The sequence below is a fragment of the Nymphalis io genome, chromosome 21 (genome assembly GCF_905147045.1).
Source record: "Nymphalis io chromosome 21, ilAglIoxx1.1, whole genome shotgun sequence".
NCBI lineage: Eukaryota > Metazoa > Arthropoda > Insecta > Lepidoptera > Nymphalidae > Nymphalis > Nymphalis io.
The window spans coordinates 86,428-112,354 of record NC_065908.1 but is presented as its reverse complement, the minus strand read 5'-3'; the positions used below and the strand labels follow the sequence as shown (position 1 = coordinate 112,354).

The window sequence follows — 25,927 nt, the reverse complement described above, 5'->3', positions numbered from 1 at the left end:
TTTCCTTTTTATTGGTCCTAATGTTATCGTTGAAGATATCTACCAACCAACATTTTGTTACCAACTCGGTAATTTATATTTCAAATACAGTAAAATTAACTTGTTACTTTTACAGAAAAATAAAAGCCTGAATAACGAAAAGTCATTTTTTTCATTTAAATCAGAGAAATACGTGTTAACGAGCTAATTTTAGTATATATATATATACATATGTATCAAAACATCTGTACGGTTAAAATCAATAGTTGTTCTCATGATCCCATTTCACTGCAGGCCCTGCTACGATGCGACAAAGTATTGCTCGGAATGAATTTACTTAAAAGAAGTAATAATATAACCGCAACTCCGCTCCGAGCTCGAGCTAGCTTTTTTTTATTTTATACAATAGGTAGGCGGACGAGCATATGGGCCACCTGATGGTAATTGGTCACCAACACTCATAGACATTGGCACTGTAAGAAATGTTAACCATCGCTTACATCGCCAACAACCTTGGGAATTAAGATGCTATGTCCCTTGTATTTACACTGGCTCACTCACCTTTCAAACCGGAACAAAATACCACGTACTGATGTATTGTGGTAGATTAATCGAGGAGTGGGTGGTACTTTGCGGTGGAATAAAAACAAAACGGAATTCATGTCTAATAATAACAATTTATTTGATCGTGAGCGAGGACACTACATAGTATGTTTGTTAAAACGTTTAGTAAAATATTACATAAAGTAACCTTCAATAATGACATCTAAAATTACACATTTATTTAAAAACTCGAATTCTACCTTAAACAATACCAGTGCTTCTAGCAGTAACTTACATATACGTCGAGTGTCGACGAAACGATTTACGAAACAAGCAGTCGCGGGCGGTCGCTGACACCGCGACCGGCGACCGGCGACCGGCCGGCTCCGGGCACGTTACGAACTGTCTCAGTCATCATTTGATTTACTGTTCATTGTTAAAATGTAAACTAAGCAAATATACATTAATTAATGATGTATTTAATTGTTTTGACCACTAGAGGAGACTGTGTAGCCAATGAGGGATGTCAATGACCGCTTGCCGTCGATTACAATATTGATACAAAATATTATATATTATGTATAGGTACATAAAATCTTTCACTTGTCTACATATCTAGATATGTCTGAAGTTGCAGATTCAATCGAACCGAACTGTGTAGATCAGTTCATATATAAAAACAACTGAGGAACTTTGAGATTTAACCTGAAGAGCGCAATCTTTAGTACAGACCTGCATAAAAATTGTGTGTCTGTCTGATTCTAGTGGTGTACATTCATATGAGTACCGACTGCATAATAATGTTTGTGCTTTGCGTAAAAGTAAGTAGTCAAGTGTCAAAATTACATATTTTAGTATTGTTATTTTAGTGTAACAAATATAAAAAGTAACAGTACTGTATTATATCAGTGGTAACAAACCCAAAGATTTAAAATGTTACCATCGAAATGTTGCGACTCCAGGCTCGGGCCTAACTACACGAGTTCAATAGAAATATAATATATGTAGGTATAAATGCTTTATGCCATGTACGTTGCATTATATATATATATATAACTATATAACTCTGATTTATATATTATCAGAGCCGGGGTAACCCTGTCAGGGCCTCATATAGAAATATTTGCCTTATACAATTTCGTTAATCTCTTAACCGCTCACATCGGATTAATCCGACAAATATTTTCGATTCCATTTCGCCAGGAACGTTTATTTACGACCAAATACCACAGCTCGTTAATTTTGTTTTTCTTATTTAATTACGCTGTATTCTATCATAAAGATGACACTAGATAAACAGTTTATTAAGCAATCATTTACGATTTTGTACACTTTAGTCTCTTAATTAGAAGAACTAAAAATAATGATCGAATTTAGATGAATTACTAATATTGTTTTCAGAAAATTGTATGATGGGAGCGGCACATACCTGCATAGGTATACCAAGATACCAAGATTTACCGATACAACAATAAACATAAATCAAAACCTGACTAATAAAGTACAAAGTAAAGTAAAGTATATTAACCAACTTATTTAGCGGTTTACTGGCTTACCAAAAATGCCAGGTAATTTCGTAGGGTAACATAAGTAGTATTTAAGTAGGTAGCTAATTACTAGTTAGTTAAATCAAAGCAAATACAAATAAACAAAATATCGACCTCGAAAAAGTTAAGTATCGCACATTCCTCTTCGTTGTAGGTATTGATTTTTCGATTCACTGCGCCGCGCGCTGGAGGCACGACAACTGATGTGCAGTCGGGCGGTTAAAAGGTTAACAATGAATTTTAAAACCTTAATTCCAAAGTTTTGGCCTGCCTAGCCTACCTACACCGTCTAATGGATAATCCAATCCGGCCCTGCATATTATGAATATTTATTTAGGTAGAGAAACATTACTACCCACTGCCACACAAAGCGGACACGAGTCGTCCGAACAGACCGAGTGTTCGCGACACGATTCACTCGTCCAGGAGTAAAGAGAGACTATACAAAAATATAAGGGCTTCAGTCTTATTACTAACGCCAGTCGCCAGCGAACACTTGGGTCGCACTCGCACGTTGCATGTGCACCTGATGTTGCGGGACACGCGGCGGCGTCGCCCCGCGCGTGGAGCGGTACGGGAAGACTTGAGTGCGGAACTGGATATGTAAGAGAAGTGGACGTCGGTCCGGGATTAGGGAGTAGGGCACCGCTCGAAGGGAGCGCACGCGGGGCTGTGTGTAGTGATAACGAGTGCCGAGCCAGGAAACACTAGTGGTGGGATCGATCGGTCACACCGAGTAGGATTGATCATTTGGCACTGCGCGTTTGGGACCTCTTCAACGATCGAGGGTCGACCGAGTCCGAGGTGGATACTTCACTTAAAGAACATATCACAGACGCATTCACCACGATCGTGATCTGTGCTCATTTAATATAAATACTATACAAAAGGAGCTTTAAATGTATATCATTTAAACTCGTCAGAATTCAGAAGCCACATCGTTACGGAAGATCGACTAAAACTCCAACCCCAGCTAAAGGCATCGCGCTACGTCTACGCCGGCGAGAGTCAACTCGGAACCCGCCGCTACTGTGACGCGCCCACCGCGGGCGGCTGCTCGAGTGCGCTCAGCGCGATGCCAAGCTGGCCCGCGTAGTACGTTGACATCACCAGCGCCTGAAATCAGTGCGGACTTCGAAAGTTTACTCTCGCCCTGGGAAAACACAAATAAACATCGGCGGTGATCCGCATTCGGCCTCGCACCCGATTGTAAGGCAGGGGTTCCGCGAAGAGGCCGTAGCCCAGGATGGCGTCCGACAGCAGAAAGAGCAGGGCGCCCGGGCGCTGCGAGCCCGCGCGCGCACAGCCGCGCCACGCCATGGCGGCGAGCAGCAGCGCGTAGGCGGGCACGAGCGCGCGCAGCGGGGCGGGCGCGGGCACGGCGCGCACGTAGGCCAGCGCGCCCGCCAGCAGCGCCAGCGCGGCGCCGTACGCGCGCGGCTGCAGCCCGAAGGCGAGGATGTACGCCACGTGCGCGCCCGCGAAGGCCGCCATGCCCGCCACGAAGTGCTGCGGCCACACGAGCAGCGCGTCGCCCGCCGCCGACAGCGCCAGGCCCGTCGCCACCAAGTGCGCGTACCGCCGCCTGTGGGGCGAAGGCATCGATGACATCGAATTATCAATTTTTTTTATTATTATAAGTGTCTCCGACTTTTCAGCTATCCGTTTTTAGTCTCAGTAGAGTGCAAGTATTACGTGATTTATTTGGACAATGAAAACAAATAGACTACGATTAATTTCTTTAATCTCGTATATATTAAAGATAACATAATAGTCCTCGCAAAGTCACGAGGCCAGTCACCCAAGTGTTAGAACAACTCATGACTAAGAGAATAGAATCACTACGTTCTTATGAATAAAAACTTCGCAACGACATATTGTCAGTTGAGTAAGAGCCCATAAATGTTCCAGCTCAGAACAAAGAAATCGCCTTATCTGAACGTTCGATTGTGTACATCTAAGAACGATAACGTGTAACCATTTACATATTACAAATAGAATCACAAAATCTAAAAATAAGATGAAACTACTGACAGCAACGTGATCACGACTGCTGTAGAACATTAGAAACTCCGGGAACCAAAATTCAAAATAAGACCTCAAAAATCCAGAATCATAATATGATTTAAAATAATATTAAAATAATAAAAAAAAAGAAAATTAAATAAAATTTTTAGATGATTTCCATCAATTTAAATTACTTTTGCATTTAATTTTGTATATTTAATAATATTATTATTAATATTGACTTACGAATTAATATTAGGTCCTTATATATGAAATAAGCATTTTGTCGTATTGACCACTTTGATCTGAAATATCTTCTCTTTGGTTAAGAATTCCAAATTCATATTTATAAATTCATTTAGCTGGTACATTTGCGTTTTGAAAACAGTCATTCATTTGTTTTTTCCTCATTATTTTTTTCTTTGGCGTCGTTTATTACCGCACAATGGAAAACATGAAATATCGGTTTATTTACGAGAACGTGTTCTACCGTGGCACCAGTGCTGCAGAAACAGCTCGAAGGATTAATGATATGTACGGCGCTGGTGTCGCAAAAGAAAGCACGGTACGTTTTTGGTTTCAACGTTTTCGTTCTGGAAATTTCGACCTTCAGAACCAACCCCGTGGACGGCCGGAGATCAAAGTGGAAAATGAAGAATTAAAGGCTATTGTGGAAGCTGATCTATCACAAAGCACTTCAGAGATAGCTGCAGGCTTCAGGGTAAGTGGTATAACTGTATTAATCCACTTGAAGCAAATCGGGAAACTAAAAAAACTTGAACGATGGGTACCTCATGAATTGAGTGAATCAAGCTTGCAAATACGCGTCGATTGCTACTTTGCTCAACCAACACAATAATGAAGGGATTTTAAATCGAATCATTAATTATGATGAATAATGGATACTGTACAATAATCGGATACGCTGGTCGCAATGGCTGAACCCTGGAGACCCTTTTTTTTTTTTTTTGTTTCGCTGGAAAAACGCCTTTACGCGTTTCCCCCACTTGAAGTGGGGGGGTATGTGGGACTCGCCACTAAAAAACCACGCTGCCTCCTTCTGCGACATGACATTTTCGCAGAAGGAGACCGTCACCAACCAGCACCTCTCGCTACCAAGCATGGCGTTTATTACACTCGGCAGCGAGAGGTCTTCACCGACTAAGGCCGCCAGGGACAGGCGCTGAGGTCCCCAAGCGGCACACTCCATCAGAGTGTGGCACGCTGTTTTTTTTTTTTATATATGCGCCGGGATGGCAAATGACTCTACTCCACCTGATGGTAAGTGGTAGTAGAGTCCAAACGCGACGACGGCCAGTACAGTCGGGAAGAATGTTCTGTACTAGCCGTCCCCGCCTTGCCGGCCCGCAAGATGCCTCTTCACGCCTCGTTTGAAGGAGTTGTAAGAGGAGGGGAACACGTGAGCTGGTAAGGAATTCCATTTTTTGGTAGTGCGACAAAGAAAAGAGTTGCCTAATTTCTTTGTGCGCGATGGAATTGATGTCACAGTTAGGCGGTGACATCGAGAACCAGCTCGCGTGGACTTAAGAAGGAAGGGGGAAGCAGGAATTAGAGAGAATAATTCCTCAGAGCACTCGCCGTGATACAGACGATAGAAAGCGCTCAGTGCTGCTATCTCGCGACGCAATTGTAAAGGTTCAAGGGTGTTTGTGACCTTTACGTCGCCAATAATGCGTACTGCACGTCGCTGCAACCGGTCCAAGGCGTCCAGTAGGTACTTAGCGGAGCCATCCCAAAGGTGCGAGCAATATTCAACGCAAGACCGTACCTGTGTTTTGTATAACAGGCACAGTTGTTGTGGCGTGAAAAAACGTCGCACCTTGTTCAGAACTCCGAGTTTCCGTGAAGCTGTTTTTATAATAGCCTCGATGTAAAATAAATGTCCGAAGGCGCACCACACTGATGGCAGGAGGGTGTCACCTCCCGCCTCGCTATCCGGTGCAGGTACTTACCGAAACAACCGTGTTCGGTAAGTACCTGTGTCAGCCTGAATGTGAGTGTGCCGTGACTTCGTTCCACCCAGCGACTGGGTGGAACGGATCGGCTCGCTGGGCTAGGGCCCTGACTCGCTCAACCACCGCCGACCCTGGACGGACGCCGCTTGACCTGGTTTCCACCCGGAACCGGTGCACTTCCACAAGCACCTCCGCCTGGAGTTCTCAAACCCTGGAGACCCAGCCAAAGCCTGTCTAAACGTAAATTGACTCAGAAAAAGTTACTTGTGAGTGTTTGGTAGACTAGCGCCGGTGTCGTTCACTACAGCTTTCTAAAATCTGGCCAAACGATTACGGCAGATATCTATTGTCAGCAACTGCAAACCATGAAGGAAGAACTAGCTGCTAAACAAGCGAGATTGGTCAATCGCTCTAGGCCACTGCTGCTTCACGACATCACAAGACCACACACTGCACAACAAACAACCACTAAGTTAGATGAGCTACAATTGGAATGTCTGTGACATCCAACATACTCCCTGGACCTTGCTCCAACAGATTACCATTTTTTCCGGAATTTGGACAGCTTCTTACAAGGAAAAAATTCAACTCCGATGCGGCAGTCTAAACCGCCTTCAAAGAGTTTATTGATTCTCGCCACCATGGTTTTTTTAGTAAAGGGATCAATGAACTACCTATGAGATGGCAAAAGTTCATAGATAACAACGGTGCATACTTTGATTAATTAAATATGTTTTACAAAAAAAAAGACTTTATATTCCTCCCATACAAAACGCCAATTTCATATGTAAGGACCTATATATATATATATATTTATATATATATATATATATATATATATATATATATATATATATATATTTATATATATATATATTTATTCTATAATTTTGTAATGCGTATTTTTTTTATTTTATATATTATAAAAATGACTGTACCTAGCTTAAAAAAATAATAGTAAAAGGTTCTTTGGAAAAGATTGCTGGAAGCACAATACACAATACTTACCTTAATTGTTTAGGAACTGAAACTTTTATGCCGAAATAAAATGTCGTGATAACAAATTAGTATCGCCACTATGGCGAGTGAAAGTTATACATCTACAATTTGAGTTAAAGAGCTGGCTTTGCTACGGCGATGTCTCGTCACCACCACGGCTACCACTCCCATTAGATATTTTATTTTATTTTTATTTTATTTATATTTGGGAAACATACAGTGTGTTATTACATAGAATTAAGGAATTATTACTAAATCATAAACCAATAAAGTTTCCACTTAAAAATAGTACAAATGTTAGAGTATGCATGTAAAAAAGACAACAGAAAGAGACAAAAATACAATGCAATCTACGAGTACAATCAAATCGACTAATTACAAAGTTAAAAAAAAAAAAAAAAAATCAAGAAGTTAAATTACAATAATATTAATGAACATAAATATAAACAATGTCATTAAAAATATTTAAATTTGATTTCAACAATTAAAGTAACATCATAAATCATCAATTTATGGCAAGTAATTGATTCAATATACATATACATTATTAATTTACAAAAAAATATCAATTTTATTAATTATTTATTAAACAAGTATTCTTTCAATAATTTTCTTATTTTATTAACATTCTCTGTTGTAAAAAAATCAATTTCGCTAAATCGTTTATTGTAATCGGTGCAGGCTCTGTATACAAATATATTTTGCGCATACTTGCTTCGGGTGAGTGACGGATTAAAAAGTAAGCACTTACGTGTGGTGATTCGAGAGCATCGGAAACTAATACAACCTAAGAGAAACGGGGAATCAACTAAATTATTAATTAATTTAAATAAGAATATTTGATCTCTGATCGCTCTTCTGTCAGCGAGTGATAACGTATTTAAGCATTCATTATTATGTATAAATTCCTTAAAACGCACAAATCTTATAAATTTATTTTGGACTCTTTCCAATCGGTGTATGTATGTTTTGTAATGCGGATTCCAAACAGTGGAAGCGTATTCGAGGATAGGTCGTACAAAGGAATTATATAGAAGAGTTAGGGTACTAGTTTTCTTGAAATCTTTCGACGTTCTAAACACAAAACCAAGCATTCGACAAGCTTTAGCCACTGTCTTACTTATATGCAAACCGAAGGTCAACTTATTGTCCAGATGTATACCCAGGTCTCTCACCTCGGTCACTCTATTAATCTCAACACCGTCTAGACGATAATCATATATAGTAAGATCGCGTTTCCGTGAAAAAGGAATGACGCTACATTTATTTATATTTAAATATAGAGAATTGTGTTTACAATATAGACACAATCTGTCTAGATCCTCTTGCAAAAGTGAGCAATCCAACGGAGTCGCAATCTCTCTACAAATTTTCATATCGTCTGCGTATAACAGAATACATGAGTTTTTAATTATGCCATTGACGTCATTAATATATACATTGAAAAGCAGGGGGCCAAGGTGAGATCCCTGGGTACACCTGAAGAGACAGGAAAGAAGGATGAGCAATAACCTTTGATTGTCACAGCCTGGCTACGGTTTCGAAGGTATGAACTTATCCACCGAAGTAAATCGCCGTGTATACCGACTTCTTTCAATTTTTTAAGTAATATGTTATGTGAAATTTTATCAAAAGCCTTGGAGAAGTCGGTATAAACTACATCTACCTGGTTGCCCTTATCCATAGATGAAGAAACACGGTGCACCAACTCACAGAGGTTGGACTCTGTCGATCTACAGTTAACAAATCCATGTTGTTGTTCAAGAATAACTGGACGTAATAAAGGAAAGATAGAATCATAGATAATTTTCTCAAAAGTTATCGCTATGACGCATAATTTAGAAATAGGTCTATAATTCTTTATGTCGTGCTTATTACCTGATTTGAATATTGGTACTATATATGATCGCTTCCATACAGAAGGCATATTACCAGTAGTCAACGATTTATTGAATAACAAATAGATCGGATATGATAGAGTAGCGCGACATGATTTTAAAAATAAAGGAGGAATGCCATCAGGCCCGTATCCCTTTCTGATATCAAGACCTTTAAGATAGCATTCGACCATCTCTTGTGTAATAGTTATAGAGCAAATACTTAAATGCGTCTTGGATGATACATTATCTAAATCATGATCAGAAATGCCAGAAACTGTCGCTTCATAGACCGAATTAAAGTATTGGCTGAAAAGTTGACAAACATCATTGCCACCAGTAGCAACTGAATCATTATAAAACATAGTTTCAGGGAAGCAATTAGAAGCATGTTTCGATTTAACAAAAGTCCAGAAAAATTTACTGTTCTTTTTAATTTGAATTTCGGAATAATTAATGTAACTGTCGTAGCAATAAATCTGAACCCTTTTTTGTCTTTCCCGCAATAAACAAAAAGTATCATAGTCCATATTTCTGTTGTACATTTTCCATTTTTTGTGATATTTAAGTTTTTCAGCAATAATCTTTACTAAGGATTTTGAGTACCAGAATGGATAATGACGGTTGCATACAACAGTTTTTGTTGGCACCATTTCACGTATAACATTGTTAACCGTTTCATAAAATAAATCTACTGCTTTTGTAATATCTGATTCACTAAGGAGATCAAACCAATCAATGTCACCCAGAGCTCTATTAACTGCTGTATAATCGGCTATATGAAACATGCGTATGGTGCGAGAAGCCTTAGAAATTGCACGCGGTACGGTTATCTTAGGTAAAATGAGTAATGTTGGATGATGTGAGTCTTCGGGTACAAGTGGGTCGCTGTGTCTTACTATTGAACATTCACAATTACTTATAACTAAGTCGAGAAATCTATTATTAATATTAGGTACTGTATTGTATTGCTTTAAGTTATTAAAATTCAGAAAATGGTATATAGAGTCAATAAGAATGTCATTGTCAGAAATATTCTGAAGATCCATACTATTCTGGCAGTAACTCCATTTAGCATTTGAAATGTTAAAATCTCCCAATATTAAAAAAATGTCGTCAGGATTATAAATGAGTTCTGACGATACTAATTCAAAAAACTCGCATAATGTTTCATAGTGGTATTTACCATGAGGGAGATAACAACAGTATATATGCACTAATCTAGATGTTGGTAGCAAGTTAATTGATAAGCTAACTTTGATCACTTCAGACGCAGAATTTGTCAAATTTATTTTAGATGAGGAGTGAATATTGAGATGAGATCTTATAGCTATCAGAACTCCGCCACCTAAGCTATTTCCTCGTAAAGTGTAATCACGATCGCTTCTGTATACAGAATACCGTGTGTCGAAGAATTCCGAATCAAATAGAGACTCATTCAGCCAGGTTTCGCTAAGACATATAATATCACAGTCAACATGAATAAGGTTCCTATAAAAAATATTAGTTTTAGATCTGAGTCCACGAACGTTTTGATAAATAATACTAAGATCCCTAGCCATTATAAGCGGAAAAGGCAATTGTGTACAATAAAATATCATTTAAAATATTTGCTAATTGTTCAGCAAATGTACTAGTAACACCTGATAAGTGATTACCGCTCTCTTGCAAATAATATAATTGAATAATGTAGCTGCGAAGTGCCCAATACGCTCTTAGCAATATAAGCATTAAGTATATTAATTATTCTAGAAGCAAGTACAGCGAAATACACTTGGAATAAACATAACAAATAAGGATAATGATACATAAATAAAATGCAGTATAACAATATTGAATAGCCATACAGAGCCTGCCTTATAACATACAAAATAACAACAAGAGAATACAACATAATATAGGAAATACTTTTTTTGCAATATACGATAGTACTTAAATAATTTTTTTTACATCACAAGAATTAACTATATGTAAAACCGGACTGGTATCATTTCGGCGTACCATTATGCAACAATTTTTAACCCATACGTATCTATAGGATTTTTCTTTACAAGTCTTCTTTACCAATTGTAGCAGTAACTTATTTGTACTTGTAAGATGATCATTGAAATAAATATTCTTGTTATTTGATAAGAAGCCGATGTCATGGCATTTCAATTTAAGTTTTCTCACTCGAGACAGAAAGTCATCTTTTTTCCAGCGACAAAGGTTTTACAATAATAGGTTTAGCTCTTTTAACATCTTTGTCCTTAGAAGCAACTCTTGTGATGAAATCTATGTCTGTATTAACATTGAGGTTGAAGTCGGCCTTGCCAGCGATGTCCTTTAAAATGGTGAATAGGTTTTCGTTTTTTTTTTCGGGTATTCCATATATCTCTACGTTGGATCTACGGGACCATTGCTCGCGGCTATTGTTTTCGACTTCGATGGCTTCTACCTTTGACTTAAGAGAATTGACTTCCAGACACTATGCTCAGATATACGTTTGATTTCAGTCTCGCTGTTATTTATTCTTTTATTAAATTCTTCAAATTTGTTATTTAAGAATTCTAAGCAGTTTTTAAAGCTGGAAACCTCTTCTCGTAGATTTTTCAAGTCATTTTGCAAAGGAGCAATGGTAGATTTAAGCTCGGTTCTGAGGATAGCGATTTCTGAGGATATTATTAATTTCACTTGATCCAAAAATGAAGCATTGTAATCATCGGGTTGGTAGGATATATCCATAGTAGAGGTCGAACCACCTCTGCGCAGTGTGATGTTCTCGTTGTAGTTTAATGTTGTATTTTGTTTGTGACCGCGTACAGGTGTATTATCACTGTTTATTTGTCTGGGTAAGGTACGCAAGCAATCCGGGCATATCCATTTGTTTCTATTTTGCGTTAAGTTTTTATTTGTACCCGTAGGATTAAGACAATTGTAGTGATAATTTTGACAGCAACTATCGCATGTACCTCGGTGGCGCCCCCTGACGTTGATTTGCAGCAGGCGTACTTCATTTAGATAAATAATTATTCACAAATAAATATGAAAATATTTTTTTGCGCTTGGCTGAGGTTTGAACCTAGAAAGCACGAGATGCGTTCAAAGGGCGAGCGCAAAAAGCAGTCACAGTTGCCACAGGGCCATGCGGTGTTTGAGTAAACGGGCGAAATTGTAGACCTCATGTGACGTAGAGACCCACACCAACAGGGTTCAATGACCAAGACCGTATGATTGCAATCAAAGTCAATTCAATGTCACTGATTTGTTACCACTTGTCGTTTTTACTCGTAAATAAGTAAAGAATCCTTTCACAAAGCACTTTGGATTGATTATCAAGGTTCAAGTTAACACTAAATAATATAATTAACGAAAGAACATTAAGAATTAATTACGAAAATACTGGATTAAAAATTTTTAAACGGGGAACAAAGAACACAGCACCAGCTCTAACAGACAGCGCGCGCGCAACTGCAAGGCAATCCAAAATTAATTTTTTTACAGCTTTCGTGCAGTATAGCATGCATAGACAGTGGTTATATTCTTTAGAGCCTAATCAGCGGGAAATAATCGGGCCATATTCGTCAGGTAAAATAAACTGGGTCACAAGGGTTGAGGCGCCGTTAATTGTAACAGGACATACGTAGGTTATTTTTTGTTAGTATGTTGGTCATGCGTGGTACGTACTGTGGTTGCGACGCGGCGTGCGCTCGCACAAGCACGCAGAGCAGCAGGCACAGCACGGGAGCGCACTTGAGCGCCGCCGCCGACAACGAGGGCGCGCCTCCGCCCACCACGAAGTACACGCACACCGCCTTGAAGAACGGCACCAGTCTCCCGCTGCGCCCCACCGCCTTCACCTACACGGAGACAGACACGGTCAACGATAACTTGAAACTCACTGATGTATGATACACTGACCAGGAGACACATTTTGTGTCATACATGTTTTCGGGATTCCAAACATCAATTGAATATTACTTATCATGTAGTACACTAAATCCTATTGAATATTGACGAGCAACAAGCACTGACATTTCATGAATACGACATTGTCCTTTAAGCAACACCAACGAAAAGTACTACTACCTACATAATACAGGTAGTACATAAGGGTGCAGTTTTTTAAATGGGAAAAGTGATCTGTATCTGTAGCTGAACTATGCGACTATTAGAGCCCTTTCAAATGGTAATTGAGTCAGATTTCAGACTTTCGTTTTGTAGATTGTGTTCGACCAGTTAACACTGCGGGTGGCAAAAGTTATAATGATATCATGCAGATCTCTTTACTATACTTAGCAATATTTTCAAAGTTACGTATTATCTAGTAAAAAAAAGTTTAATATCCTAACTGTAGGCAAGACAAGAACGACAATGTCCAAAAGTGTTCCTACTGCGCGACTGACTGTATAGCGCTGAACAGTACTTGGTAGGCTGACTGCCTGTAGCCAAGTGCTAGAGGCAAATTTAGGAGCGTGAGGTATTAATAACAAAGCGATAACTTAACTGCATACAAGCAAGAAAAAGTTACTTGGTGCGATACTGATCGTATTATAAAACATATTAATTTAACTTTATTTGTTTACAAGTGCTACGGGCTTTGTGCAAGCCCGCCTGGGTAGGTACCATCCACTCATTAAATAATCTACCGCCAAATAGCAATATTCAGAAATGTTGTTTTGCAGTTGGAAGGGTGAGTTAATCAGTGAAACTGTAGCAAACAAGGGACATAACATCTTAGTTCCCAAGTGTAAAATATTTTCACTTCACAGGTATTAAAATTAAAACACTCTTCTTTGTCTTAACAATTTTATTATTTTAATACAACTCGATACGATATAAACAGTGGTAACAATTAACTTGTTTCATAACTAAAAAAATTTCCGTTCTTACTTTTTAAAAAACCAAACAATGCGCTTATATCCAGTGATCAAGTGACTAATAATAATATAATATTTATCGGAACCGGTAGACAAAATAGTTACGAAACAATAAAAGTACGAAATATTTAAATATCCAATAAACCTTAAAATAAGGGCGTTTTTCAATTTATCAAACGCTTGAGCTTGAGTCCATTCCCAAAGAGAGTTCTTCTTCAATAACTTGGTTAGGGGACGAGCTATTTCACCCAAACCCCTAATAAAACGTCGGAAAGAACTGGCTAAGCCGATAAAATCTCTGATATTATGGACGTCTTTTTGCTTGTGAAAATTTTTGATGGATTCAATTTTATTAATTCCTGGTCTTACGCCCCCGCTGGAAATTTCAAAACCAAAGTAGTCAACCTTATTTCGGAAGAAATAACATTTTTGGGGTTTTAGGGTCAATTTTGACTCTCGTAAGTCTTTCAAGTACGATTTCTAATCTCTTAATACTTTCTTCAAACGATGTATTAGGTATCAAAATGTCGTCCATATACGCTAATGCGATGCTATATCGTAAATTGCCCAGAACCAAATTAACAGTTCGCTGGAAAACGGCTGGTGCATGAGCTAATCCGAAGGGCATTCTATTAAACTCAAATTGCCCATCAGGTGTTACAAACGAACTTTTACTCTTGCTTTCTTCAGCCAGTGGAATTTGGTAACATCCCAACGCTAAATCTAAAGTACAAAAATATTTATTTCCCACCAATCTGTCAATTTGATCCCCGATACGAGGCAAAGGGTAATGTTGCTTAATCGTTTTCTTATTCAGGGCGCGATAATCAACACAAAGGCGTTTATCCCCAGTTTTCTTTCTCTCTAACAAAACGGGGCTTGCATATGGCGATTGAGATTCCCGTACAATGTCATATTTCAAGAGTTCTTCGACCATGATTCTAACTTCTTCACGTTCTGAGTGACTTAATCTATATGGTCGATAAACAACTGGTTCTGAATCCTTTAAGTGATATTCATTTCTACAATTGTTGTCTCCAAAGTCCTTGGCAAAACAATTGCGGTACTGGTTTAATGTTTGTAATAATTTAAGTTTTTGTCTATTATCGAGATTTTCATCAATGTTAAGGTCATCCAATGTAAGTGAAGTTTTACTGTGGTGATTTTGTACACCCTGTATTCTATAATGCTTTGTTATTGTTTGTTTCGATAATACAGGCACGAGCTAAGATTTGACTCTTTAAAATGAATTAATTTATTTTATTAGTTCAGAATAATTAAAATGAACACTACCATTTTTGATATTGTAAGTACCAATCTCTATATCATATTTTAAGCGACGACTATTTTCAACAAAAACCATTCCACTAAAATTTGTATTGATGAACACCTTTACAGAAATACAACCTTCAGCCATAACAGTTTTTAGAGATTTTAAAACCAGCCGCGTATCGTCTCTCACTCGCCTATCAGTAATCAACAATTCTTGATTAGTTTAAAATACCCATGTGGGGTTGCTCCGTGGCAGTCTGTCCAATAAGTAGGTCATGATTTAGATAATTATCAGGTATGCCAACAACTGCCTCTACTGTAATTTTCGCAATATCAATAATTAACGAAATTTTAATTTTACCTAAGGCATTCACGTATGTATTACGAAAACCCTTGAGAGATGGTAGATTATTTACTTGCCACTTTTCGCGTGGTACTATTCCTTTCACGATGGATTCTCTTATCAAAGTACACTGACTACCAAAATCTACATACCCCGTTAACTGTACATCATTAACTGTTATACTCTTGATAAATTTGTCGTCTTCTCGCATCGTCAGTACTGGTCTCTAGTCATAATGTTCTAACTTCGGCTTTATTTACCCAAACGCTCCTATTACATTCAGAATTAACCATTGGTCATGATGACCAATTTTTAATTTGAGCCGGTTGGCGTGGTTGGTAGATACTTGCTTTTCACGCCGAAGGTTGTGGGTTCGATTCCCACCCGGGACAGACATTTGTGTGCATGAACATATCTGTTTGTCTTGAGTCTGGATGTAATTATCTATATAAGTATGTATTTACAAAAGAAAGGTAATATATGTAGTATATCAGTTATCTGGTTTCCATAGCACAAGCTTTTTACAAGCTTAATTTGGGATCAGATGGCCGTGTGTGAAAAATGTCCCAGAATATTAATGCGTTTACACTTTTGAAATTTAATAGTGGGCTTTTGACATCCCGTTACTACATGACCTGTTTCATAGCAGTTAAAACTATTAATAGCCTTCCTAAATCATTCTTAATTGGTTTATGTGAATTTAAAGTTACAGAACGTACCGGTTTTTTTATTGAACTCATCTAATCGCTCATGCTTAACACCCCTCAAATAACCTAATAGTTTATCAGTATTCTCGAAGCCTACTGCCTCTGCCCCGTATCGCACCGACCTATCGTCTATTCCATAAACAATGCAAACAACAGCGTTCCTTCCCACTATCCCACATCTATTCAAGGCTATTAACTTTTCATAGTAGTACTCTTCTAAATCATCCCCATTTTTTTTGCTAACATTTCTGTAAGTAAATGGCCATAACTTCTTTCCTGGGGCTCCCTTGGAGGTGATCTTTTTGATGCGACGCTCGGTGTCACGTCGATCGGCGTGGAGCTCTGGTGGTGAACGATGATGTTGCCTCTAGGCTCAAGCACGCGTCCGAGATGGCCTGCGTTTCGCAATACTTCCCAGCACAACGCTGTGATGCCTCCCAGTTGATCTCTGTCTACTATCGGATCGATAACGAGGCATTTTCATTCATCAACTGTTATATTATATTTATTTGTAAAACAATCATAAATTCATTCTCACGGGCACACCCTTCTAACCTATTCTAGGCAAACTAATTTCGTTACCAGTTAAATGATTATAACAAGAAGATACTGTTTATTTATTATTCCACAAATTAAGTAGTCTTATATTAAGTAGTTTTATTTTTTACAACAAATATTCAAATTCATCAATTACTATTATCAATAATGTCACCTTGAGTAAACCAAAAAAAAAAAATTTTTTGTACCATTGTTTGGAAAAAAAATAACACGAACTAAAAGTACAAATAATTGATAAATAATTAAAGTAATGGTTACATACCTTGATACAGGCGTATGATCACACCAGGGTAGTAGAACTTCACTGGTATACCCCGATGTAATTCCACTTCTGAATTGTAAAATATTTTCACTTCGCAGGTATTAAAATCAAAACACTCTTCTTCGTTTTAACAATTTTATTATCTTAATACAACACGATACGATATCAACAGTGGTAACAACCAACTTGTTTCACAACTACAAAAAAATCTGTTCTTACTTTTTAAAAAACCAATCAAAGCGAGCTTCTATCCAGCGCTCAACTGACTAATAATAATATAATATTTATCGGAACCACTAAACAATAAAAGTACGTAATATTTAAATATCAAATATAAAAATGAACAAGCAAAAATCACATGTTTTGTAGTAAATATGACTATAACATAAATTATAATTTATTACATTCTTTTCATAATGCAGACTTATTTTAATGGGCACGGCTATTCTTTACAAAATGTTCAACACTTATTTGAAATTACAGTATGATTATTTTATCAAGCTAACACAAGGTTGGTGGCGCATTCGCAATGTAAGGAATGGTTACTATTTCTTACGGCACCAATGACTAGTGGCGGCCGCTTACCATAAGGTGGTCTATTTACCCGGCACCCAGACTAAAAAACAATATAAATGCAAAAAATCTGGCATATATAAATCCCGTATAATTTATACTTGATAAATTTTAAAGTTAAATCATTGTTCTCGCACTACAAGACTTATTGATACTGAAATTTCAAAAGACACGATAAATTCCTTTGAAAAATGACTTGAAACGATATATATTTTTTATTAATTATTATTTAGTCAGTGAAAGCTGAGAAGGCTCCCTTAAAGTGCATGTACACTGTAGAGTACCAATGAACGCTTCCTAAAAACTGAACATTACTGTCTTGAAGCTTAACGTAAGCTTAATCTTGTTATTGTACTATATCCTATAAAAACGAGATTGATTTTATAAATAGATAAGCAGATATTACTAGAGGTCCTGCGTACCGGACTGCTTCCGCAACGCATTCCGCTTTATTATTTATAGCGACTGAACTGTGAAGTAGTAATAAATAGTTCACTACAATTTATTAAACGAAAACCTAATATATAATCGTTTATAAAAATTCAGTTCACCAATAAAAAAGTCAAAAAACATCTTATATAATTATTTATTTTCAAAAACCATGTTATTGATTATTGATGAAATAAATTCCCGCGGAAAACGGGACAATATGATGTGACGATATGCCGTAAATATAGGTACTTCTTGTAAAAACAAAATTAATATTGCGTGTGACATTATTAGATCGCTTATGCCATAAATATATGTATTTTTTAAATAGTTTTTTGTACAATAAAATATTAAATGTTTTAAAAAACTTATATATTTATTATGATAGAAACAAGAAACATACTAGATTGTGCTATAAATTACGACATTAATTATATTTAATTTTTTATTAACAAACTTTACAACTAGCGTTATTTTTTGCGAAATATGAATATTTTGATTTTGTACTTACAAGATCAGAAGAAGATATCATTATAAACATAAACAATTAGCAAGTTTGTCCTAGAAGCGAATGAACTGCGCACAAAAAAAAACAACTAACAATAACAAGAGTCCGTCCTGCACGACGCGATTTCACGACGACGACGTCGCGGCTTTCACGCAACTAAATAATATTATATCGTCGAAGTCGACTCTACGTATAGGCATCTGATAATTACTTTTATTTTGATTCGTATAGCGTATAAACAGCAAATATTGGATAAACAAAACAGTACCATTTTTTCATAAAATCTATAAACATAACACTACTCTTTGTTTTGTATGGATTATGTTACAGTTCAGAAATAAGTACAACTGATATTTTCAAAGAAAAAAAAAAATTTTAATACATATTTCAATGATAAATAGTCAAGTTCCTATTTAACTTTTTTATCGAATATTTTGTGATATGTTACGATATATTGCAAATTAATTTTGGATTTATGTTTGTTTCGAAACGACAAAAAAAAATAGTGACAATGATTGACAGTTGAATTGACAGGCAAATGCCAATACGACAGAAATAAAAAGAACAATTATTACATTTTTCGATCAGGCTTACAACTTTAGAAGTAATTATATCAAATAATTCTTATTTAGTTATTGTAATAGATAGAGATTAAAATGCCTAAGAAAAAAACAGGTCAGCGCAAAAAAGCTGAAAAACAAAAACAGCGCCAAAAAGAGATCCGTAATGCAAGAGAACACGTCGATTTAGCACAGCACCCATGTAACCTGCCTATGGAATGTGATAAATGCCAAAAGTAAATATTATATATTTATGATAATAACATTATTATAATATAATTTTAAAAATTAGCTATCTTATAATATTTTATGTTAGCATTGCATGCACATTCACTTTGGTATATGGAAATTTGTCGTATATATTATTTAATGTATCAAGCTTATTAAGTAAATTAAAACTTGTAATATGGTCAATTATTATTATAACATCTACGTAGATAAAATAGAAGGATTACAAAATAAGTTCTTAAAAAAAAGTTCTTAAAAAATTTGCGATTTAGAGCTGGTTTATCTGATAACAAAGATATCTCTAGAATAGTCCCATTAACTGTGCGTAGACAATTAAGAGACCAAATATATTTGTATAAAATAATTAATAACATGGTTGACTCTAAATATCTTCTAAGTAACATATTATTTAAATGTCCTCGTCTTAGTGCTAGAAATAATTCTTTGTTCTTTGTACCCTCATGTAAAAATAAATTTACAAAGAATGTGTTTTTGTACCGTTCTTGCCTAAATTATAATAATAACCTCCAAAACTTAGATATTTTTTGCCCAAAAATTGGTGTTTATAAAAGAGCAGTTCGTGACATCTTAAAATGCTAATTGTTTTTAACTCTTTTACCTAAAGTGATAATGTATTTGCAGTTTTTATTTTTGTTTTACTTTCAATTTTAATTTAATTTAATTCAATTTGTTATTTTTTTTTATGTATTAGCTTTAAGTGGAAACTTGATTGATTTGTGATTTTTGTTATTTTTGTTTTATATTACAGTGTTTTTAAAATTGTTTGTTTCCCAAATAAATAAATAAATAAATTATGTAGGAAACAGAAAAGTCGAGCATTTTGTTACTTCTGCTCAGCAGTGCAGAGATTGCCTGCATGTGCACAGTGCGGCAAAATTAAATGTATGCTCAAGTCTGGTGACTGTGTAGTAAGACATCCTGGAGTTTTTACCACTGGACTTGGTATGGTGGTAAGTTCGATTAAGGAATTTTAACCTGCTAATTTATTTTAATCTTGTGTTAATTTTAAGACAAAATTCTACAAGCAAAAATTTATATTTACTGTAAAAACCTTAGTGATGTTGTAATAAGGTGGTTTTGTCTAGCCTGGACTTCTAGGCTGATTGGGTCATTTTATCCTTAGTTCAATACTAAGTAAAATAATCCTTGCTTAACACTGGAATATAGCCGATGAAAATAGCAAAAGCAAACTTACTCTCCTTTATACCTCCTGCTTTGGTGGCTAAGTGTTGAGCCAGATTAGTCTTATTATTAAAAAATAATTACTAATTACATGAAAACAATTAAATTTAATGATAATGGCTTCTTAACAATTAATCTGGAAATTGCAATATATTGTATTTTAACGTATAGATATTATACAGGGAGCTATCTGTGACTTCTGTGAAGCATGGGTGTGTCATGGTCGCAAATGTCTGAACAGCCATGCCTGCACCTGTCCCTTAGCCGATGCTGTCTGTCTGGAGTGTGAGCGAGGTTTGTTGTTAAATGTAATAGACAGTTTTAAAGAACAAAAACAATATTATACAGAAAATTGCGTTTTGATCATTATGTTGTATTGTACACTTGTATATCAACTTCTAGGAGTGTGGGAGCATGGCGGGCGAGTGTTCCGCTGCTGCTTCTGTCAAGGTTTTCTTTGTGAGGATGACCAGTTTGAGCACCAGGCGTCTTGCCAAGTACTGGAGTCCGAAACCTACAAGTGTATGTTTTGTGAATTCAGTTTTTTTTAACCTCATATGAATATATATTTATTTAAAAAAGATATATAAGATGTGAGCATTTCACTATCGACTACTTAAAATGTTAATAGACTTTAACCCCGATCATAATTACTTTGCTTTAGCCGAATTCCTCTACGATACACGTGTCTCTGTCCAGGTCAGTCGTGCAACCGCCTGGGGCAGTACTCGTGCCTGCGCTGCAAGACGTGTTTCTGCGACGAGCACGTGCGGCGGCGCGGCGCCCGGCCGGCGCGCGGGCCCGTGCCGTGTCCGCGCTGCGCCTACTCGCTGCACCTCACGGCCGACCTCAGCATGTCCAGTGAGTCGCACACAAATGCGCGCACTACACCTTCTGTCTCAGGGATCTCAAAATGTGGACATCCCTAATTGACCCCTATTACGATTTCCAGCGCGCTCGCACCGTTACGGACGGCAGGGCACGGCCGCCGCCGACGACGACGACGACGGCGGAGACTACGGACATGCGGGTGAGTCTATTTTATATATTATATTATTATTTATTTATTTATTTATTTAGTGTACAGGAGACAAACAGTGAAATAATTACAATAAAATAAAAAATATAAAACAATTCATAAACCAAAACAGTTTCCATTTATAAATTAATCATAAGTAATTACAAAACAAGACATTTTTTATATTTAATAGGTGCATGAAATTATATAATTCATTTATATAATTTAATTTAATATAAATTTAATTTTTAAATCAAGAAAACATAATTTAATAATAAATAATCAATTTATAATTAATTAATTAAAAATGCATGAGTAAATTAAGGCTCTTGAGAGTATAATATTTCTTTTACTTGCAGTTTGAATTTTTTAAGGGAGAGATGAAATATATCACATTCAATAAATGTTTTATTGTACTGTTTAGATGATCTATTAATAAATGCATTTGCTGCATATTTAGTCTTTGTCAATGGAAAATCAAAAATAGATTTATTGCGACTACCAGGGCGAGGACACTTGATATTTATTTTAGAAAGGAGATAAGGGGAATCAAATATGTTGTGGATCAATTTATATAAAAACACCATATCACGTTCAAGTCGTCTCTGTTCAGTTGTCGGTATCTTTTCTATTCGATTCAAATTATTTATAGACGAAAATTTTAAATATTTTAAAAACTTTTCCTGAATATTTTCGATGAATTCTATATATTTACTATACCGTGGATTCCAGACAGTGCAAGCGTATTCTAGAATAGGTCTCACAAATGATTTATATAAAAGAGCAAAAGTTGAAACACGCTTAAACTCTCTGGAAATCCTCAGCACAAATCCTAGCATACGAAACGCTTTAGAAGTTATGGAATTTATGTGTTCATCGAAAAGAAGTTTAGAATCGAGTGTTATTCCAAGATCTTTGACCACTGATACACGTTTTATATCATCTTCCTTAAATCGGTAGTTGTAAATGATCACTTTTCTTTTTCTGGTATATGTTATACAATTACATTTCTTTATATTCAAAAACAACGAATTGGTAGTACAATAATCGCTAAGTAAGTTCAAATCTTTTTGCAGACTAATACAATCATCAACACTCTTAATAATTTTATAAGTTTTTGTATCATCAGCATATAATAGAAATTTAGAAGATGCAAATACCGAAACAACATCATTTATATATATATTAAAAAACAGTGGTCCAAGATGTGAGCCTTGAGGGACTCCAGATGGAACTGGTAGAAAAGATGAGCAATATCCTTTCACAGTAACGGCTTGACTTCTATTCAATAAATATGACTTGATCCATCTAAGGAGGTCACCATGTACACCGATGAACTCCATTTTTGCTATTAAGATAGAATGAGAGATTTTGTCAAACGCTTTGGAGTAATCGGTGTACACAACGTCCACCTGATATCCTTTGTCCATTGCAGTCAAAACATAGTCAGTGAATTCACACAAATTAGTTTCAGTTGATTTCTTGTTAATAAATCCATGCTGCTGGTCAATAATTATGGGACGTATGCTTGGAAAGATTTTGTCATAAATTATACGTTCAAAAAGTTTTGGAATTGAACTTAATTTCGAAATAGGACGATAATTTTTGATATCATGTCTATCTCCATTTTTAAAAATAGGCACAACATAAGACTGTTTCCAAATTGAAGGCATAGTACATGTATGAAGGGAAATACAAAACAATAAATGTAAAGGAATAGATATAGTCATATAGCATTTACTTAGAAAAAGAGGTGGTATACCGTCGGGTCCGCTACCTTTTTTAATATTTAAGGTTTTCAAATACTTACGAACATCAGCAAGTGAAATATCAATAGATGAGATACAAGGCGCTTTATTATCCGGAAAAGAACCAGAGTCACCGATATAGCTTGCAAAATTAGCAGGCTGAAGTGGCAGTGGGCTGGTCACGTATGTCGTAGGACCGATGGCCGTTGGAGCAGACGAGTCCTAGAGTGGAGACCGCGAATCGGCAAGCGCAGCGTAGGGCGCCCTCCAGCCAGGTGGACCGATGACCTTGAGAAGGTGGCGGGCACCAACTGGATGCGGAAGGCGAAGGACAGGAAGCTTTGGCGCACCTTGGGAGAGGCCTATGTTCAGCAGTGGACAATGATTAGCTGTTGATGATTGATGACAAGGCACTTGACACGTCGAAACGACCTCGTCAGTCGATGAAGATACAACTTGTTCACTAACAAATTAGACATTGTCCAATCAGTTAAATGCTTTTGGTCAATATAAAAGCTCATTTTAACATTTGAAATACCACTTGTACCGTCGCAGTATAAGTTTCTTGATGCGATGCCGCTCGGAAGCGTCACTAGGAACACGTCAGGTGCCGTGAGCTACGCGACGGAACGCTCGTTTGATCACATGACACACGTTAGTTAGTGGGAAACAACACCTCACAGTGAACTGCTTTGTGCGATATATTCCACGTATATAATCATATGTAGCAAAAGTATTGCTAGTGCTCTTACTTATTAGTTTTAATGACATTGCATATCTGAACGACACGCATATTGGTACTTACTTGGTGGTAGGGTTTTGTGGCAAGCCCAAGTTGAAGAATGGTGACTGAGCCAGTGTAACTACAGGCAATAGGGACCATTCTATATATATAGAATATCTGATGAGTGGGTGATACCTACCCAGACACACGGCCGCACGAAGCCCTACCACCTAATAAGATCCTTGTATAAATATTATAATGACGTTGTCTTATTATCAGGATATGATGGCGACGGAGGGATGGAAGGCGGTGATTATTCGTACTCGGAATCTGATGACGACGATGACGACGAGGAATCTGAGGACTCGTCATCTGCAGAGGACGAAGACGAAGTTGAATCTACTCCCTCTGCGAGCAAGACTACGTAGACTACTGGAGCACACAAGAATACTGTAACGAACGAAATGATTTTGTCAAATATATATACTTCTCATATACTATTAAAATATTGTTTCATTAGTATGTTGTATATATTGCATAAAGAATAACTAATAAAATATAGTTTTTAAACAATAAAGCTACTTAGCGAACATTTTCAGATATATGTATTATATTGTGGTAATAAATGGATATATTCTAAGAATGGCCGGTAATGTTGTAAATACAGTGTTATGATTCGTCCCTGTCCTTGAAATAAGTACCTGCAGCCGCGCCACGCCGCGCGGTGCGTACACACGCGATACAGTATTTAGATTTCATAGGAATTTAGAATTCGACAAAATTGAATAATTTTCCTGTGTCATAATAGGACGCTTGAAAAGTATTTTGATGGTATTGTTGTGTGGATTGTGGTGTTATGATATGCCATATTCCCTACATATATATACTCATATGTATATATAAACGAAATAATACTCCTAAACTATCTGCCCAATAACTTGAAATTGGTCACAGTCACTCCTTCCCCGCATCTCGATTTAAGATGGGAGGAGGCTTTAGGTATGAATGTCAATTAATAAGGGGAGGAGTGTTAGACCCCCTTATCCCTTCCCTTTAATTTGTCACTATTTTAGTCTAAAATTATAGGAAATGATGGTTCGGAGGTGACTAAACCTGAAAACCTTAATCATGAATATCTCGGTAACCATATTTCCCACCCAAAATCGAATTTCTAAAGCCAACCCTAGACATTTACTAAGAACTGTTTTTACACAACTCCTACCTAAAATACATTTTCTTTTTATATACACAAACGAAGCCGGGACGATAAGTCCTGTCAGTAACAAAGATCATTTGGAGCTTGAACGTAGACAGACAAACGACTAAACCAAGGGGCCGTAAAACCGCGATTGAGACGGAGATCGTTTGTCTATGCGTATAATGTTGCCATAGTAACTGCATTCCCTGTTTTGGGAGATAAATTATTTTCACGATTTAAAGCCGAGATGGCCTAGTGGTTAGAACGCATGAATCCTAACCGATAATCGTGGGTTCAAACGCCAGCTAGAACCACTGAATTTTCATGTGCTTAATTTGTGTTTATAATTCATTTCGTGCTTGACGGTGAAAGAAAACATCGTGAGGAAACCTGCATGTGTCTAATTTCATTAAAATTCTGCCACATGTGTATTCTATCAATCCGCATTGGAGCCGTGTGGTGGAATAAGCTCCAAACTTTCTCCTCAAAAGGGAGAGGAGGTCTTAGTCCAGCAGTGGGACATTAACAGGCTTTTACTGTACTGTAATTAAAACAAAACGAGGTTATTAAATTATACTTTTTAATATTTATTATACATTTTTAAATTAAAATATTTTTTTGTTTTCAAACTACTCCCAAACACCGTTGCAATATTTGATTTTGTTTCCGTTATCAACAGTACTTAAGCATCGTTATATGGTACTGGATTAGCATTCTCCTCAGATGTTGAAATCTAAAACACTCAATTAAATTATTAATAAAGAATGGTTTTTACATATATTTCTATGTTAACTTTTGATTCGAATGTA

General features: G+C 36.6%; 2 protein-coding genes across 2 annotated transcripts; one reads left to right on the top strand and one right to left on the bottom strand.

Moving 5' to 3' along the window:
• Positions 1-636: 636 nt before the first annotated feature.
• Positions 637-18,657, bottom strand: LOC126776706 (lysoplasmalogenase). Its single transcript, XM_050499339.1, has 4 exons — positions 18,443-18,657; positions 12,595-12,767; positions 3,273-3,654; positions 637-3,185 (listed from the first exon to the last, which is right to left on the bottom strand). Exons 1-4 carry the CDS (start codon positions 18,470-18,472, stop codon positions 3,096-3,098), a joined length of 675 nt encoding a protein of 224 aa, XP_050355296.1. The 5' UTR covers positions 18,473-18,657; the 3' UTR covers positions 637-3,095.
• A 325-nt stretch (positions 18,658-18,982) lies between these two features.
• LOC126776701 (zinc finger protein 330 homolog) lies at positions 18,983-24,518 on the top strand. The gene is made up of 7 exons (XM_050499329.1): positions 18,983-19,235; positions 20,048-20,198; positions 20,613-20,724; positions 20,833-20,952; positions 21,130-21,291; positions 21,383-21,460; positions 24,200-24,518. Exons 1-7 carry the CDS (start codon positions 19,096-19,098, stop codon positions 24,346-24,348), a joined length of 912 nt encoding a protein of 303 aa, XP_050355286.1. The 5' UTR covers positions 18,983-19,095; the 3' UTR covers positions 24,349-24,518.
• Positions 24,519-25,927: the final 1,409 nt, after the last annotated feature.

Coding starts and splice junctions, on each gene's coding strand:
- LOC126776706 (XM_050499339.1), bottom strand. CDS start 18,472: ATGTTTATAATGATATCTTCTTCTGATCTT. Junction 12,768..18,442: donor TGATATCTTCTTCTGATCTT/GTAAGTACAAAA, acceptor GTCTCCGTGTAG/GTGAAGGCGGTGGGGCGCAG. Junction 3,655..12,594: donor CACGCCGCGTCGCAACCACA/GTACGTACCACG, acceptor TTCGCCCCACAG/GCGGCGGTACGCGCACTTGG.
- LOC126776701 (XM_050499329.1), top strand. CDS start 19,096: ATGCCTAAGAAAAAAACAGGTCAGCGCAAAAAAGCTGAAAAACAAAAA. Junction 19,236..20,047: donor GAATGTGATAAATGCCAAAA/GTAAATATTATA, acceptor TAAATTATGTAG/GAAACAGAAAAGTCGAGCAT. Junction 20,725..20,832: donor CTGTCTGGAGTGTGAGCGAG/GTTTGTTGTTAA, acceptor ATCAACTTCTAG/GAGTGTGGGAGCATGGCGGG.